Source organism: Cygnus olor, chromosome 5, assembly GCF_009769625.2.
Source record: "Cygnus olor isolate bCygOlo1 chromosome 5, bCygOlo1.pri.v2, whole genome shotgun sequence".
Taxonomy (NCBI): domain Eukaryota; kingdom Metazoa; phylum Chordata; class Aves; order Anseriformes; family Anatidae; genus Cygnus; species Cygnus olor.
Genome location: NC_049173.1, coordinates 7,834,188 through 7,849,417, shown reverse-complemented (window position 1 = coordinate 7,849,417; position 15,230 = coordinate 7,834,188). Strand labels below are relative to the sequence as shown.

General features: G+C 44.6%; 1 protein-coding gene across 2 annotated transcripts in view; it reads right to left on the bottom strand.

Annotated features, from left to right (window-relative positions):
• MTHFD1 (methylenetetrahydrofolate dehydrogenase, cyclohydrolase and formyltetrahydrofolate synthetase 1) overlaps nucleotides 1-14,286 on the bottom strand; it is a 40,758-nt gene extending 26,472 nt beyond the window's left edge. The window contains exons 1-8 of one of the 2 annotated variants that reach the window (XM_040558657.1): nucleotides 13,889-14,286; nucleotides 6,707-6,791; nucleotides 4,365-4,424; nucleotides 3,600-3,653; nucleotides 3,107-3,243; nucleotides 2,889-2,989; nucleotides 2,418-2,554; nucleotides 910-1,021 (exon numbers count right to left, since the gene is read on the bottom strand). In XM_040558657.1, coding sequence (XP_040414591.1) covers nucleotides 910-1,021; nucleotides 2,418-2,554; nucleotides 2,889-2,989; nucleotides 3,107-3,243; nucleotides 3,600-3,653; nucleotides 4,365-4,424; nucleotides 6,707-6,791; nucleotides 13,889-13,929 — 727 coding nt within the window. In that variant the 5' untranslated portion in view covers nucleotides 13,930-14,286. Of the gene's footprint in view, nucleotides 1-909; nucleotides 1,022-2,417; nucleotides 2,555-2,888; nucleotides 2,990-3,106; nucleotides 3,244-3,599; nucleotides 3,654-4,364; nucleotides 4,425-6,706; nucleotides 6,792-8,541; nucleotides 8,657-13,888 lie in introns of those variants that run through there. The other variant, XM_040558658.1, reaches the window with a different exon arrangement.
• Nucleotides 14,287-15,230: the final 944 nt, after the last annotated feature.

Here is a 15,230-nt window from a genome sequence, read left to right as displayed (position 1 = left end):
GCAAGTTGCCTAAGTTTGGGTAGCTTGGCACAAATACTTCATCAAACAAACAGCAACAGCACAGAGTTTTTTTAATTTTAATTAGACTGCAGATTAATGTTTTTAAATGCAACTCAATGTCATCTTTGAGGAACAAGATTGTTGAGCAGAAATTTCTTTACATTCCTTTAAATAATGGCAACAAAGTGACTGATTAATTATGAAAATTACCGTTTAAAAACCTTGTGGGTGTAGCACAGAGATAGTTGGATGGTGACTAATTTTCCATATCATTGAATATCTGCAATTTGGATTTTTAAAATGAGGTGAAAACAGAAATTGCCAGACTGCCTGTTCCTCAGCTATTTGAAACTACCTCAAAATCCATTACATTCAAGCACTTTGTTCTGTGCCAGAGCCACTGTCACCAATACTCTTGCAGAAACTGCTTTGTTTCAAGACAAGAAGCCTAAGAAGTTAGATGTTGTGATTCAACAAATCCACAGCTACTTTAAGAGATTGCTTGCCATTTACGTATTACAAACAGAACAGCTTAATGAGACCTAACTGCAAACTAATGGCAGCAAAACTCCGCACTCAAGAGTGACAACAACAGCAGGATTTCACTGTGTAGTTGTAGCAAATTACATGGATATTCTGTTGTAATATTGCATAGGCCTCCTCTTTTCTCTACAGATAATCAGCCTCATTGATGGAAGAAACAAAACTGCCACTGATCTGTTTCAGGGCAGTACTTCAGAGCAACCCTTCTTTTGTTCTGGCATCTTGGGGGGTTGCCATCATTACCTAAGATAGACTTCAAAGAGAAAGAAGTCCATATGGACTAGAAACAGCAAGGAAACTGTATCCATGTACTTACATAGCAACATATACAAATAAATCCCCGGTCTTTATACATTACCCACGCACCTGGCACATGGTTAATTCCACAGTCTATTACGATCGCACCAGGTTTGATCCATTCACCTTTTACCATTTCAGCTTTACCAGCTGCAACCACCAGGATATCAGCTTTACCAACCTATAAAAAAATCCATACAAACAACTTCATGTCACACCAGCAGTAGAGAAAGGCAGAGCTGCTTCAACAGCAACTTAAATCAGCTCCAATTGCAGTGAAATTGTGTGCTCACCCATTGCCACTGGAGGAATGTGAGGGCATCATTAGTGATGACAGGCAGCTAACAGTTCCTTGGCAAGGACAAATTCCCACAGCCAGAAATTACAGCCTATTTTCACACTCCTACCCTGAACTGTTGCTAGTCAACACTTCACAACCTCCACTGAACTCTTCCATGATTCCCAAGTGGATCATATACGCTACTTTTAGATGAAAAACCTTCTGCATACTCTTATCTCCCTTCCTTCAAACTTCCCTGCATATTGAGCTGCTCTTCTCAGTACTAGAAATACACCCAACACCCATCAGACAGCTGCCAAGAACAACCCCTACGCACAACGGTAAGCTGTAATTCATTTGTGGCAGCACTGTCTTGTGGTTTTTATGTCCAGGCCTGTGTAACAAGCCACTCAGGGGGAAGTTGATTATAATTCAGCACTAGTATTTGTTCAGGCAGTACTCAACAAGTTTGAAAGATCTGGTCACAAATCTGCTACTAGAAACTCGGACTAAAGTTCTTGTCACGTCTCGCGCTGCTTCATTCACGTCAGCTGAGGAAGCTGCTATCCCTTGGAATTTTTTCTTTCCATCTTAGAGGGTGATAAGCTATTTTTAAGATTTCATTAAGAATTAGCACTTCAGTTCTTAATCAAACTAAAGACAGTCGTATTGAACAGCATCTTCATGAAGCACTGCAGTGTTTCTGATCTTGCATTTGAGTTACACTCAAATACACCTACCCCCTTTCCAGCTTTGATACTTGCCTACAGAGCCTGGCAGTGTTGATTGCTCAACAAAATTCAAGTAGGTGGCAGCACAGCAACACACTATTCCTGTCACTCTCACTGCTAAAGAAAAAAATGGTACCAACTCCCAGTCATAGAAAATAAACTAGAACAAAAACCTGGAGAAAAAAAAGTCAGTCTAGCATTCCCCAGCCATTAAAATAAAAGACTACTGGGCCTTTCTGGGGAAAAAACAACAACAACAACAACAAAAACATACATTGTGTTGCAGGCCACTACTTGGAGAGCAGGAAGGGAATATGAAATTCTCACTACTTGCCCAAACAAAACAAAATTAATAATGTTATTGTTTTAATCATAACCCTCCAATTAAGGACCCTATACAAGCAGAAGAATTCATGCAACCATCCAATGAACAGGACTGGGAAACCATTTCAGATGGAACAACAACCCAGACCCATTGATTTACACAACACCAGTCAGAAATGTGCAGCTGGTAGCACTGACTTGCAGCAGATAACTACAACCTCATGCATCCATCCTTTCCTTACCTCCTCAGCCAGTGTTGAGGTCTTTGAATGGCAAGTGGTTACTGTTGCGTGATTCCAGAGCAGTAGGTCATGCATAGGAGCACCAACAATCTTACTGCGACCAATCACTACAGCTCTTTTCCCTGCAACCTGGATGCCTGCACCACAGGAAGTTAGAAGAAAATAAAATCAGGCCATTGTGCATCCAAACACAAACTAACTCAAATGGCTCTGGAGTCTTTTGATCAGTTTAAGTCTTGACACTATTTCAGGATACTATTTTTCTTCTGGGTCATGTATGGTAGGGAACTGGAGAGTTGGAAGGGAGGGAGGAAAGATGAATCACTTTAAAACTAGCTCTTCTTCGATCTGAGGAGGCAGAGATGAAACATGGCAACACAACAGAAGTTTCACTGCGAGACAGCCTCACAGCATGCAGTTTCGCCTCTCACTGAAGATTAGTGCACTAATGAATAATGGAAACCCCCTTACCTGTCTGACTGATGAGTTCCATGCATCCCTTTGGTGTACAGGGAATAAAGCAGTCTCCAAGGTCTCCTCTGGAGAGTTTCCCAGCATTGATGCTACTCAAGCTGTATATTGAAGGAATAAAGGCCAAGTAAGATTCTCAGACTCATAATCACCAGTCAAAAGAAAGAGGTTTCATTCTGGAGTAGCTGTCATGTTCTCCAGGGGTGATGTCAGCTTACCCATCTACATCCTTCTCAGGTGCAACAGCATTGGTTATTTTTTCTGTATTGATGGGTTTATCAGAGTCAAGTGGCAGCTGCACTATAAAGCCATGAATTGCAGGGTCTCCATTCAAAGAGGCGATGCACTTGAGGACCTACATGTAAAGACCAAAAACCTAATGGCCGATAAACTGAAGCAAGCCTCATGTAAGGAAAAAACACAACCCTATCTAGATTAAAAGACACAAACAACATACTTTTTCCATACAGGCGTATGAATGACTCAGTTTTTATTTTGAGAAACATACCTGCTAAATTTCTAAATTTTATGCAGTATTGTTTTAGCTTTATTTTTAAAATAAAAAAATCTCAGCAGATTCCAGTTTCCAGTTCTTTTTTTCATGAGTTAGTAGCTACAGAAAAGCAGTCTTTTTTATAAACCATGATAGCAAAGATAATTTCATCCCTTTAGCTCAATTTCAAAATTATATGATTTTTCTCTACTACTTACCTCAGCTTCTGTTGCTGTGTTTGGCAGTTTTATGTGATTGGCGCTGATCCCAATCTGCAAATGAGAATACCCAGAAATTATCTGATTTCTGAAATGACACCAGAGATCGATCTGGCTGTTCTCTCAATCCAGCTCACCCTCATCTGCATTCTGTCACACTTTCCAGGTCTATCTCCTTTTATTTGGAAATACCATCAATGAAAGAGAAGATGAAAGATTAGTGCTTTGCCCGTTTAGACTGATCCATATTTCAACTGTCCTGTTCACCTTTTGACATGAACAACATCGTCTTGGCTTGACAGCACACTGCTGTGAAATGCCAGCAAAGATGCCCGCTGTCACCTAGGAGAACAGGGATCATTCATCAGCAACAGGAACATTCCCAGCCTTGCTGTAGCACGTCGTGTACCTCTTGGTGACAGATGCCGATGTGTGCCTGCAGTTGCCTTACAAGACACTGAGAGAAGGTCAGCACATGACCACCGGTCAGCAAAGACAGAACGTCAGACACATGTAATCTAGGAGCTGATTTCACAAAAGGTAGCACCAACCCACATTATTGCTATGGGGTACTCCAAACGGCTGTCAGATTACATATCTCTATTGCTTCCGTGTATCAAGGAATTCAGGCTAGCACTGGTTTCTCCAATACAGGCAAAACTTCGCTATTTGACTCACACCTGTAATTTCACATTCAGATTGGACCTACTGTAGCAATACAATATTGAAAAAAAATCAACCACCAAAAAACAGTTTGGGCATTACCTCAGCAGCGGCTTTCAGCTTCATATTAATGTAGAGGTTCGAATCATCCCGATTTCCAACCTAAAGTCAAAAAAGACAGCTGAGTCACTCTGCAGAGTAGAGACCCAGTAACAGACTGAGAAGGGCTTAACCCTTAGCTTCCTAGAGCTATACCAAGGAGAGAGAGGTACTCTTGAATAACTGCAAAACAGGCTGTAGGCAGCTGGAGCTAACCAAGTGTTCTTTCAAGTAAGAGGCAGCTAAAGAGAGGCTGTCTGATCTTCTGTGTAAATACCATTTACATCTCTTGGAAAACCCTTAGAAACACAGTGCTCTCCAAAGCAGAAAATATTGCCTGCCATCTCATCTGAGAAAGTTAATTAACATGATCAGCAGGTGCTGATAACATCCAATTATCTGATTGAGGCTTTCAGAAAAGTTGGGCCTCTTTGATACCCAGGAATCCTAATTTTATTCATGTGCACCTTTATGGAAAGATTTCTTCCACTGCTATTTTGTACACCTTGAGAATTTTCAAGTCTAACAAAAAAAAAAAAGAACAAAGTGATGCACATGGAGAAAGCAGCAAATAGAACAAATGCTCATAGTTTTTTGGCAGTATTGGGTAACCACAGTGCCACTGCCTGCATCATCCAGTATGTTTTGCTAAAGACAATACTCCTTGCAACCGTAAGAAAATGAAGGGCAAATAGGAAAAAAATGATAAGCAAGTTCTTGCAACTCAGTTCTCCCTGAGACTTGGGAGCTACCTCTGTTTTTCACACTGACCACAAGATGAAGGGGTGACCATATCGCCCAGTCACCCAGTGTGCACTGGTTTTTCTTCCCTGGGCTTATACAAAGTGGCTGTCTCCCCTGCAGAGTCTGCTGAATTTAGGGAAAGTTATGCCTCACACAGGCAGAAGAGAAGGAAGAGAGATGTTAGCAAAAAGACCACATACAGTGTGCAGAAGAGGACATTTTTGACTATGGGACAAAAATAAAAGTTTAACTGAATTATTCTTCCAGCTAAAAGGTCACCAGATGCCTCCCAAGAAAAGAATACATACTGCATCTGGTGCAGTTTATCAGAAATAGCTAACTGCCCTGACTTAACTGAAAAACAGACAGTTGAGAATATCTGCATTTGGAGATGAACTCCTCCAACTCCAGCCTGTTCGGTAACTTACAGAAGTCTCAGAGAGCCAAAGAGCAAACAGGCTGTAAAGGACTTACAACTGAGGCAATTCAGGATTGAAGAAAACACAGGCCAGCCAAGGAAAAACTCCAGTAATGCTACAGGGCAGCAATTTCTGAAGTTAGTTTATAAGGTCAGCATTTCAGAAACTTCCATCAAATCATCTCTCACTAAATTTTAAATAAAGGACCTTCCCCTTTCCTTCTAAACAACTGAAGACAAGTCTTCTGTAAAGCTGATTTTCTTAAAGCTAATGGAAAACAAAACCAGAAAGAAAAAACATGAACAGATTTGTTCCTGCCATTAAAGATGAGCATGTTCTTTGTGTACTAAAGTTGTTTTAGCACTGGAAACCAGATACAGCTCTTCAGGAGCCCAAAATACTAAACAAGGAGGGAAGCACCTTCTCTAAACAGACATTTTTCATCCATCATTTCTTTGTAGCCACAGAGTTCTATCCTGTTTCATGACAATTGCTACTGCTCATCGCTTTCAGATCTAAGCGCACCAAAGGGTTTCCACTTCTTACAGCTGCCAGGAAAAAAAAATCCACTTAATTCTGCTAAACACTGACCCCAAACCTGCATTGTGTGCTTTGTCCATCCACAAGCATTTCTACGTAGACCCTAGCACCTACTCAAACTTCTGACAGTTCTGACAGATACCAAACTCAGCAATGATATTTTGTTCCATCCTCTGCACTCGAGGTCTTCTAGGACAGGAATTTTGTCTTGTTTCCTTCTGTCTCCATGTTCTCACATAACAGCAGACCAAATCTTTTAATAAAGCCCCCATCTCAAAGATTTCTGGTACAAACACATCTCTGAGAGCTAGCACACTTTGGGGCTCTGACAAATCTGAAGACTTGGAAAGTCTACTAGCATTGCTTCCTGTTAATAGACAAGAAGCTTATTTCATAAACACAACACACAGAATGGCAAGGGTCTGAAATAGGAAACAAAAACAAAACCACTTTTTCTGGGCCCCACTAGCTGGGGAAAAGACACCACAGAACAGTATTAACATCCCACATGGAGCTCTGCACTTCTGTTCTTTATAAAATGTTTCCATTTTGCAAAGCAGTTTCGGTGATGCTCATCAGCTGTCCACTTAGCACTGCAAAGCAACAAAGATTTTCCGTAGTTGTCATTAAAGAAAACAATACCTGCAAAATTGCAAGTCCTGGTGTAAAGCCTGGAAATTTTTCTTTCATCTCAGCAACTTGCTTCTTTAATCTCTCTCTCACTTGTCTGAGGAGGGAAGAAAAAACACACAAGATAGAAGTTAACCATAGGTCTGAATTCTCATACAACAGTAAGACAAGGGACTGAAACACAAGACGAGGGGATGGGCAGACTGGCAAACACACACTTAGGCCTTGAGTACATCAGTCCCAGAAATCTCCAAATAAGACTGATGTCTGTAAATTACTAAGATATTTTGGAAGTTTCACGCAGCCTCCCCCTGCACCCACTTCTCCCCCCAACCTTTGAAGTCCATGCTGTGCTTTTTTACCACCCTCTACACACAGCAGCCTCATAGGACACAAGGGAAAACGTAGTACAAAACACGGCATGGAAATTCCCAGGATTTCCAGCTCCCTACTCAAAAGCAAATCCCCTTTCCATACGTGCTGTATCAAGTCTGCCTGTCTTCCACAGACACCAGTCAACGTTGTCACACATGGTGTCTTGGCAAAGGATGACAGAACTGCAGTGGTAAGACTGCAAAAGTGCTAAGCAGGGTATCCCCGAAGCTACACCTCTGCTACAGATGGTCAACACTATTCGTTTCCCTGCTTAAGGCAGGGCTGGATAAACTACGGTCCCACACTTACCTTCCTGCTTCTCCTCTGCTCCTGTGCTTGCCAACAAGCACATGGAAAAATGCCCTCAGGCATGGAAGCCCCCAGGCTTCCAAACAAGGCAAAGGTGTTGCCATGTGAGCAAGAGAATGGGAGAGAACGAGAAAGGAAGCAGTGAGGAAAGATAAGCCTTGGTACACAGCTCAGGTTAACTCTTCAGCAAAGACAACTTTAAGGATACAATTATTAAAACGCAACTTCAAGATGGTAGCATGAGAGGATTAGTTTACCTAGCTCCAATGTCAACTCATACCCAGTCTATATCCAATGTTTTAGAGATAACAGGTACTCATTGCCAATAAATCAGCTGCAAACAGCTCAAAATCCATTGTCACCACCCTCCCTGCCTTGCACTCCTCTCTAATTTCTCAGTCACTGTCTGGTCCCATGTGCATGATCCTTCACCAGGTAAGGTGGTGTGGATGAGGTGTCGGTGGTGCTGGTTTGTTAAAAATGCCAACAGCAAGAACCTGGGACAGAGTAGGTAGTTAATGCCTGGGAGGCTGCAGTTCCTGCCACATAGCCCCTAAATTGCAGGATGACAGATAGCAAGCGAAACCAACTCTATCCTGCAACCGAGCTCCAAATCAGAAATGCCAGAGACAAGAAGAAAGGGAAATGGGAGCAGCACATTGCCCATCAGCACCATTCCCAGGGGACAGCTGCAGCTAGCCCAGCCAGAAGCAGCCCCGAGGCCAAGTCCCACCTCAGGGAATCACCCAACCTCCTGCTGCATCCCAATCAAACTCCTCTCCTGCCGCACTGCAAATCCCGTGTCAGAGCTCTGCTGAAACCAAGAAGCAGGTTCAGAGTATGTATAGGTGTTTGCACCTGGTCAAGCTGTTTGAAGGCTTTTGCCAAGCTCTGGTAAAAGAGGTTGTTTTCAATCTTCCCTCAGAAATAGTGATTCCTATCTTTCCTTTAGTTATCACCTCTGTAAAAGACTTGACACTAAGGCTGCCTTGCTATGACACTTTTCTGAACTCAGACTTGTCCCAGCAATTCTTCATGCTGAAGCAACAAACATCCATCTGCTGGGTGGCAGCACCTCACTTCAGCTCTAAGTCCCCTAGAGGGAAGGCACTAACTCTGCACCTGCTGACACAACAGGGTCTGAATTCACGCGGAGCCCTTACCAGCAGCGCAGGGATCACAGGGAGTGTCTGAAACCCACTGCTAAGTGGGTGCTGTAGGCCAGCTCTTTGAGGGAGCTATTTCTGAGAAGAGCCTCTGCTGCAACCTACACGCAGTTTAGGCAGTAAGGAAGACACAGCACAGTTCGTGGCCTGCAAACAAAAGGGAATGCAAACAAACACAAAACGAGTCATAATTCATGAGGCAGTAAAGCTCTCATAAGGGACAGTCAACTGGAGAAGGTCTCAGATTTGGGATTTATTTGGAATCCAGTCTTCTCAGTGGAAGAAGAACAGACCCACTTGAGGGTCTAGTTTCCCTCTATCTATGAAGTAGGGCTAAGGCATGCTTTTACACCTAGCAGCCACGACTGCTCAGATGTCTCAGATGTTGGATTGCTGTAATTTTCTGTAATTAGGCACTAGCTCACTTCCCCGTCAGCTACAGAAGAGAAGTAACATGCACAAACACAAAGCGCTGCTGTCAGCGTTGATTTGCTTTAGGAACCTTGATTCAAGGAATCACTTGTTAGACAGCCACCTAGTGTTAACTACCGTTGCTCTCCAGTTACTAGAAGTGCCACAGGTGCAAAAGCTAGAGAGAAAATTAAGTTTTTTAAAAAAGAGAACAAAACCCACAGTTTTAATATGTGCACTTACAAAAAAGTTACAAAATAATCTTTGCGAGTCTGCAGCCATTGTGTGACACAGTTTGCCAAATTCTATTGCGGACTTCAGGCATTCGTGAAGATAAAAAGTTCATACTGATAAATTAACAACATTTTAATTACTAGTATGAAACCACTTTCAAGTTTTCCGACATAAATTGGCAGCTGTACGTGCCTGTTTCTCCCAGAGCCTTCCCTCTGACACTAAGACCCCTTGAGTGCAGCATGTTCTTCCATGAACAAACTCACACTGCAAACAAGGGTCCAGGGTCCAGCCAGGTTAAGGACAGCACGTGGCTCTGCGCGTACAACGACAAAGCCAGCGCCAGAGATGAAATAAGCTGTTAGCCTTTCTTCCTCTCGACTGCAGCAGCGGGCAGAATTTAAATTTACAAAGTGAATTTCCCAGATCAGCAAAGGAAAAAACACCCTCCACAAAGCAGGGAGGGAAGCCCAGCTCCCATGCCAGCACCTCCTCAAGCAGCCCCCACCACCACACGTATGGGATCTGTACACACAATGGCTGGGGTGGCTGTGCTGTGAGCGTACACAGCACCGAACTGAAGACGACACCAGGCACCAGGCAACAGCAAGATGTATTTCCATCCCTTCTGTGGATAAGAGGGCCCAGGGTCTACGTGAACACTGCCAAACATATGACCCAGCCAATATCTCCTTCAGAGACCATGATGCTCTAGAAGAAGCCTGCCCCAAAGAGAAAGGTTTGGCTTCGCTGCCTGGGTCACAGATTCCCCAAAGGTTTCAGAAATGTGCATCTGAACTGCTCTTGCTGCAGCCCTCCAGAAACAGTTGTGTAAGGCTGACGATCTCCCCGGGTCCCACACCGTCTTGGCCAGGGCTGTTGTCCCTACAGCCATTCCTCCTGACAGCTAGCAGCACTGCCACTACTCACCTCCTCCTGTCCCCATAAAAAAAAAAAAAACAACTGCAGAAACAACAACCTTCCTCTTCTCTGAACAACCATGGCACCACGTACTACCTAGCGAGTCAGTTGCTTCATCTTCAAACACTGTGACAAGGCTGTAAGCGAGCATGCCACAAAACAACCTACTGGGACCCCAAAGAAGAGAAAGAGCTTCTCCTGGGGGGGACTCACAGGTTGGCTGTCCCAGTGCAGTGGCACCAGATGGGAAATGCCCTAGGAAGGTCTACGTGAACACTGTTGGTAATTCAACAGATGGGTCCATTTGAGGGAAGCCACTGTTGAGACAACAGATCTGGAATCAGTTCACACGTCTCCTGCCCCACGCTGCATGATCCTGGCACACTGTCATCATCTCCTAGGAGAACTGTCTGCTTCTTTCTACCACTTTCATACTCCCGAGGTTTTTTTTACCACTCTTTGGTTTTGTCAGCTCAAATACTTGCATGAGCACTCCTCAGGCCAGATAAATACATGGACACGCTTTTGCTTTTCTACAGACTTTTTCATCATGCCCAGAAACTTCATGCAAGGAAGGCCACCCTTACATATGGCCATAAGGCCATCCTCCAATAGATAAGGACTCAAACCACATTTGTGGAGCTGCAAGGACTTCAGACAATATTCTAGGCAATATCTACAATGGCCTTTCTTCTCAAAGAGTGGTGATAAAGTTTTTTTCCCTTTCACAGGCTCTGAAGTGGCGGCCCCTACATGTGCTTCCCTCAGGACTCTTTCCATGCCACCTGGTGCTGATGTGCACAGATCACAGCACTGGCGCCCTGCTGCCTATCAGACAACGTGTTCTCGCCTGCAGCCTCGTCAGAGGAGGGTCCCATTCTTTCACTGTCTGTACAGCACCTATCAGAAAGGGTTCTTGCTCATATTTGGGGCTGCTCGGTGGTACGGAGCTGTACTGGAAAACACAGTTCGCTTTAACTTAGTGCATCCACGGTGCAGTATCTTTAGTGCAAGCCTGAAACCTTCTGGGTAGGATCTGGTAAACGAGATCTCATGGCTGATTCTTTTTTTCTCCAGTTTGGACTAGATTTAGCTGTAGTTTCTAAAGGAACTTTGAAAAGCCCTTTTAGACCCAGCGTGTAAAAGCTGAAGTGTTGTCTTATTAGTGCACTGTTTACCCCCAGTTAAGTTTAGCCCGATCATTGCTATATGTGTTCCTTTATATACATAAATACCACACACTTTTATCGCTACTTTAGCTCAAAGCACTACCTGCCCTAACCCTAGGGACTGGGAGTGATGTTCAGAGTTCTCCCTGCCATCACAACACATCAGCTGCTAATCCAGACAGGCAACGCTGGTCTGTTCCTGGTGCTAGTGATCAATTCAAGCCAAGTCAGGGGTTTCCAAGTGTATGGGCCATTTTCTAAACCTAGGTGACTTCAGGTGGCACGACTGAACACATGGCTCACTGCAGCAGAAATAAGCGGCAAGGAAGAGCCACTACAATGGTTTCCTCTGAGCATCTATTTCAGATACAGAAACAGTATTTTTATTGTAAAGATATAATATTAATTGAAAAAAAGGTTGAGAATATTGTATTTTGATTCCTTCCAACCCTCCACATACTGCATGCTTAAAGCGCTGTTTCTCCACTTCTTACTAATCATTTGTTTACTGTACTGTTACACAATAACTCATCTTTTGCACCTTACTTGCTCATGGGGCAAATTTAAGTTGTAACAAAAATCTAAGGCTCAGTTGCTGAGAAAACACCCAGAGAAGTTGAGGAAAGCCACCAAGAGATAACAAGCCGGCTCAGGTTCATGCATAACCCATCCAACATTCAATATCCTTCACAGACTGTCCAGGTATAAGAGTTTGCTTCTACCGAAAGAAGCTGTCTTATTCAGAGAAGTATTAACTTAAACACCAAAATCCTACGCACACTGTGATGCCCGCTGCTCTGCATGTTCTCTCCCTGACCCTGCCAACATATTTCACTAAAGTAAGAATGTCGCTATTTACCTGATCTTATTTTTGTTTTCTTTTTAAGTAACTGACATGACTGAAACATGTTTCATGACTGAAACGGTTATTTTCTTCATCTCTCTCTAGGAAAGGGGTGGTTGGTGGCAGGAGAAGAAAGTTCACAACACTTTGAAAGTTTTCATTTAAAACACACATGCAAACCCAGAATTACCTAGCTGGTACACTACTTGATTCATTCACCTCATTTGTTAATAACTGACTAACAATCAGTTTTCTTGATTAAAGAGTAAAATAATAAAAAAAAACAAAAACAACGTACGGCACAGTAATTGAAAAGACTTTGCACGTGATGTAAAGCTAGAAACACTCCCTTTCTACAGTAGACAATTCAGTTGAAAATTCTTAGAAAAAGCACACGCTTATCACTTGCTTCTTCTACTGACAGACTCTTGGCTTGGGCTGGGTTCTGGACACTGAGAATTCTCTGGATCAGCACTTCTCCAGAGGGTCTGGAAGAAAGAGACAGACATCTGCAGGTGCCCATTTCCTCATACCTTCTTAAGTACTCCACTAGGAAAAAGCAGAAATCTGTAAGGCCCATCCCTATAGACCACACTACAGTTTGCTATGTTGGACATAATCACATCAGAAAGGAAATCTGAAGTGGGCAGATCCCTAGGTAGTACCAGCACCACACATTATGCATGGAGAGTGCATGGGGTTCAACACTGACAAAAGCGTAACATCTAGTTAAGTATACAAGGCTGTGGGACTGAAATGCACAAGTTATCCTAATAATTGCCCCCAAAATTGCTCATTCAAAATACACCAGCAGCCTTTTGTCATGGATATTTAGATTCAAGACAAAGTAGGCCTACTTTTCAGAAATGCTGCACCGTCAGTTGGATGTAGATGTGCCACATTCAGCAATACCTAATACCTAAACACTGCATTTTCCTAGTGCATGTGTAGGAAGGTGCAAGTATGTACAGTGTATGTATAGCAGTGTTAAAGTAGCAGTAGGAAAAATAGGTAAACTAAGACACAACACCCAGGGCTAACCAGTTAAGTGAAAACTGAAAGCAGAAGGAAGCCTTTTGTTTAGGGTCTGACAAATCTTTCAAATAGTGTTTGCAGGACACGTGTTAACGCACATCCTGGTGTTGTCCAACACACAGGTTGATTTATTCTGCTGTAAAAAGAAGCAACCGATGCTTGCACAGTATGAGAACAGAGACTGAAGCACAAGTTCCCAACTCCCGCTCATAATAGCATCCTGGCAGCAGCGTGTAAATTCACAGCAGACCAGAAGCCGTCGAGTGGTTTCACCTCAGCCCAGGCCTTATTTCAGGGCAGACGCTGAGCTCTCCAGGAGCACAGAGCCCAGGGGCAGGCTAAGGCTGTGAGCAGCAGCACAGCTGGGACAACACCTCCAGTTCTTCCCGAGGCCCTCACCGCTACTCTCGTTTAACCGCGCACCGTTTCCACACAGGAAGAAGCCAGCTTGAATTAATCCCGCGTAGTGAAAGAGCTTCGAGGTGTCTTAAAACCACCTCACTCCGGCAGCAAAGACCACTGCAGCCCCATGCCGAGGCCGGACCTCCTGTGCACCTCCCAAACCCCAACCCCACACAGCCTCACGGCTTTCCTCCCCGGTCACAGCTAGCTCGGGGGGCAGAAACCCCCACGGACCCACAGCGGGGGCAGCCCGCCCGCTCCCTCCTTGCTTCCCTCCCTCCATGAGGAAGCGTCCCCGGGGGGCATGGCGGGCCGGGCGGGTACGTACGCGGAGACCGCCTTGCCGCTGAGGATCTCGGCGGGGGCCATGGCGAGGCCGAGGAGGCAGCAAGCAGAGCTCGGCGAGGCTCCGGAACCGTCTGTGGGACGGACTGTACCCAGCGGAGCCCTACTCCTTGCCCCACGTGGCCCCAAACTTGCGGCCGCCGCCGGCCCCCCAGCGCGCAAGCGCTGCCACCGCCCCGCCACGGAGGAGGAGGAGCGGGGAGCCCGCAGGCTCCTCTGGGTGCTCCGGTCCCCCTGTGGCGGCCGGGGGGTGCTCTCTGTGTCGCTGCCTCGTCTCTTCCCGCTACCGCGGGGAGCGGGGCTGCGCCGTGAAATGGCCGCTGGAACGCCTCAGGGGCGCCGCTGCCGGTCCCTGCCTCCTCTCGGCGGCGTTTCCCGGCGGGGAACGGGCCTTTTTTTTTCAGGTATTTAACACGCTTGTCCAACATAAAGTCACCGTCTCTGCTGGCTAGCCATCATAGAAAGAGGATAAAGAAGAAGATGGAGTTTTGGCTCGTATGAGTTGCCATGAGCAATAGAAACAAGTTCCTAACAGTTGCCTCCAGGGGGTGTACTTTAAGTAATCCCACTGGGACTAATGAAGGTGCGGTTTCCTGTCAGGCAGGCTGCTCCGCTCCATACAATTCGCCGTGTGTACTGTTTACATAGCCAACACTTCATCTTACTCTGCAGGCAAGTGCACGCATTTTAGGGCCTTGCCTGAAAGAGTCAGCTTTCAATGATTTTCTCACAGTGGAGGTGGGAAAAGCAGTTGACTATCATTGCTGAGGCAGACTTGTTAGGACCCAAATAAGTTACAGAACTCATCAGTTTGTCCTGCTGATACCTAGCACAAGGTCAGAGAACAGCCCCATGACTCAAGAAACCAATGATAAAAAGATCAGGATGGTGGTGGGGTGGACCCATGGTGTTAGGTTAGAGGGCAGCACATTTGTGTTCTGCAGTAATGCATTATTTCTGTTACTGCTGTGGGACCTAACGCAATCTGCTCCATGTGGTGCCAGTACAGCAAGAAAATATGATCACACTGCAGATTCACAAGCTGTGGAGAATAAGGCTTCAGTGCTAATGCAGCAGCAGTCTCAATGAGAATTTAGAACTTAAAAGACCTGTTTGAAGTGCTTTCACATATATTTTTATTTTATTACTTAGAATGCATAGGTTTGGGAAAATAAAGTTCCTGTTATAAAGAGTTTAATGAGAAAGCATTCAATCCTACTCTGTTACATCATGCTACTCCATGATATAATTAGTTCACAAAGGGATTTTGGAGCCTGTCAGATTTTGAGAAGGGAGAAGTCCAGGCATCGCAGCTTCCACCTAGA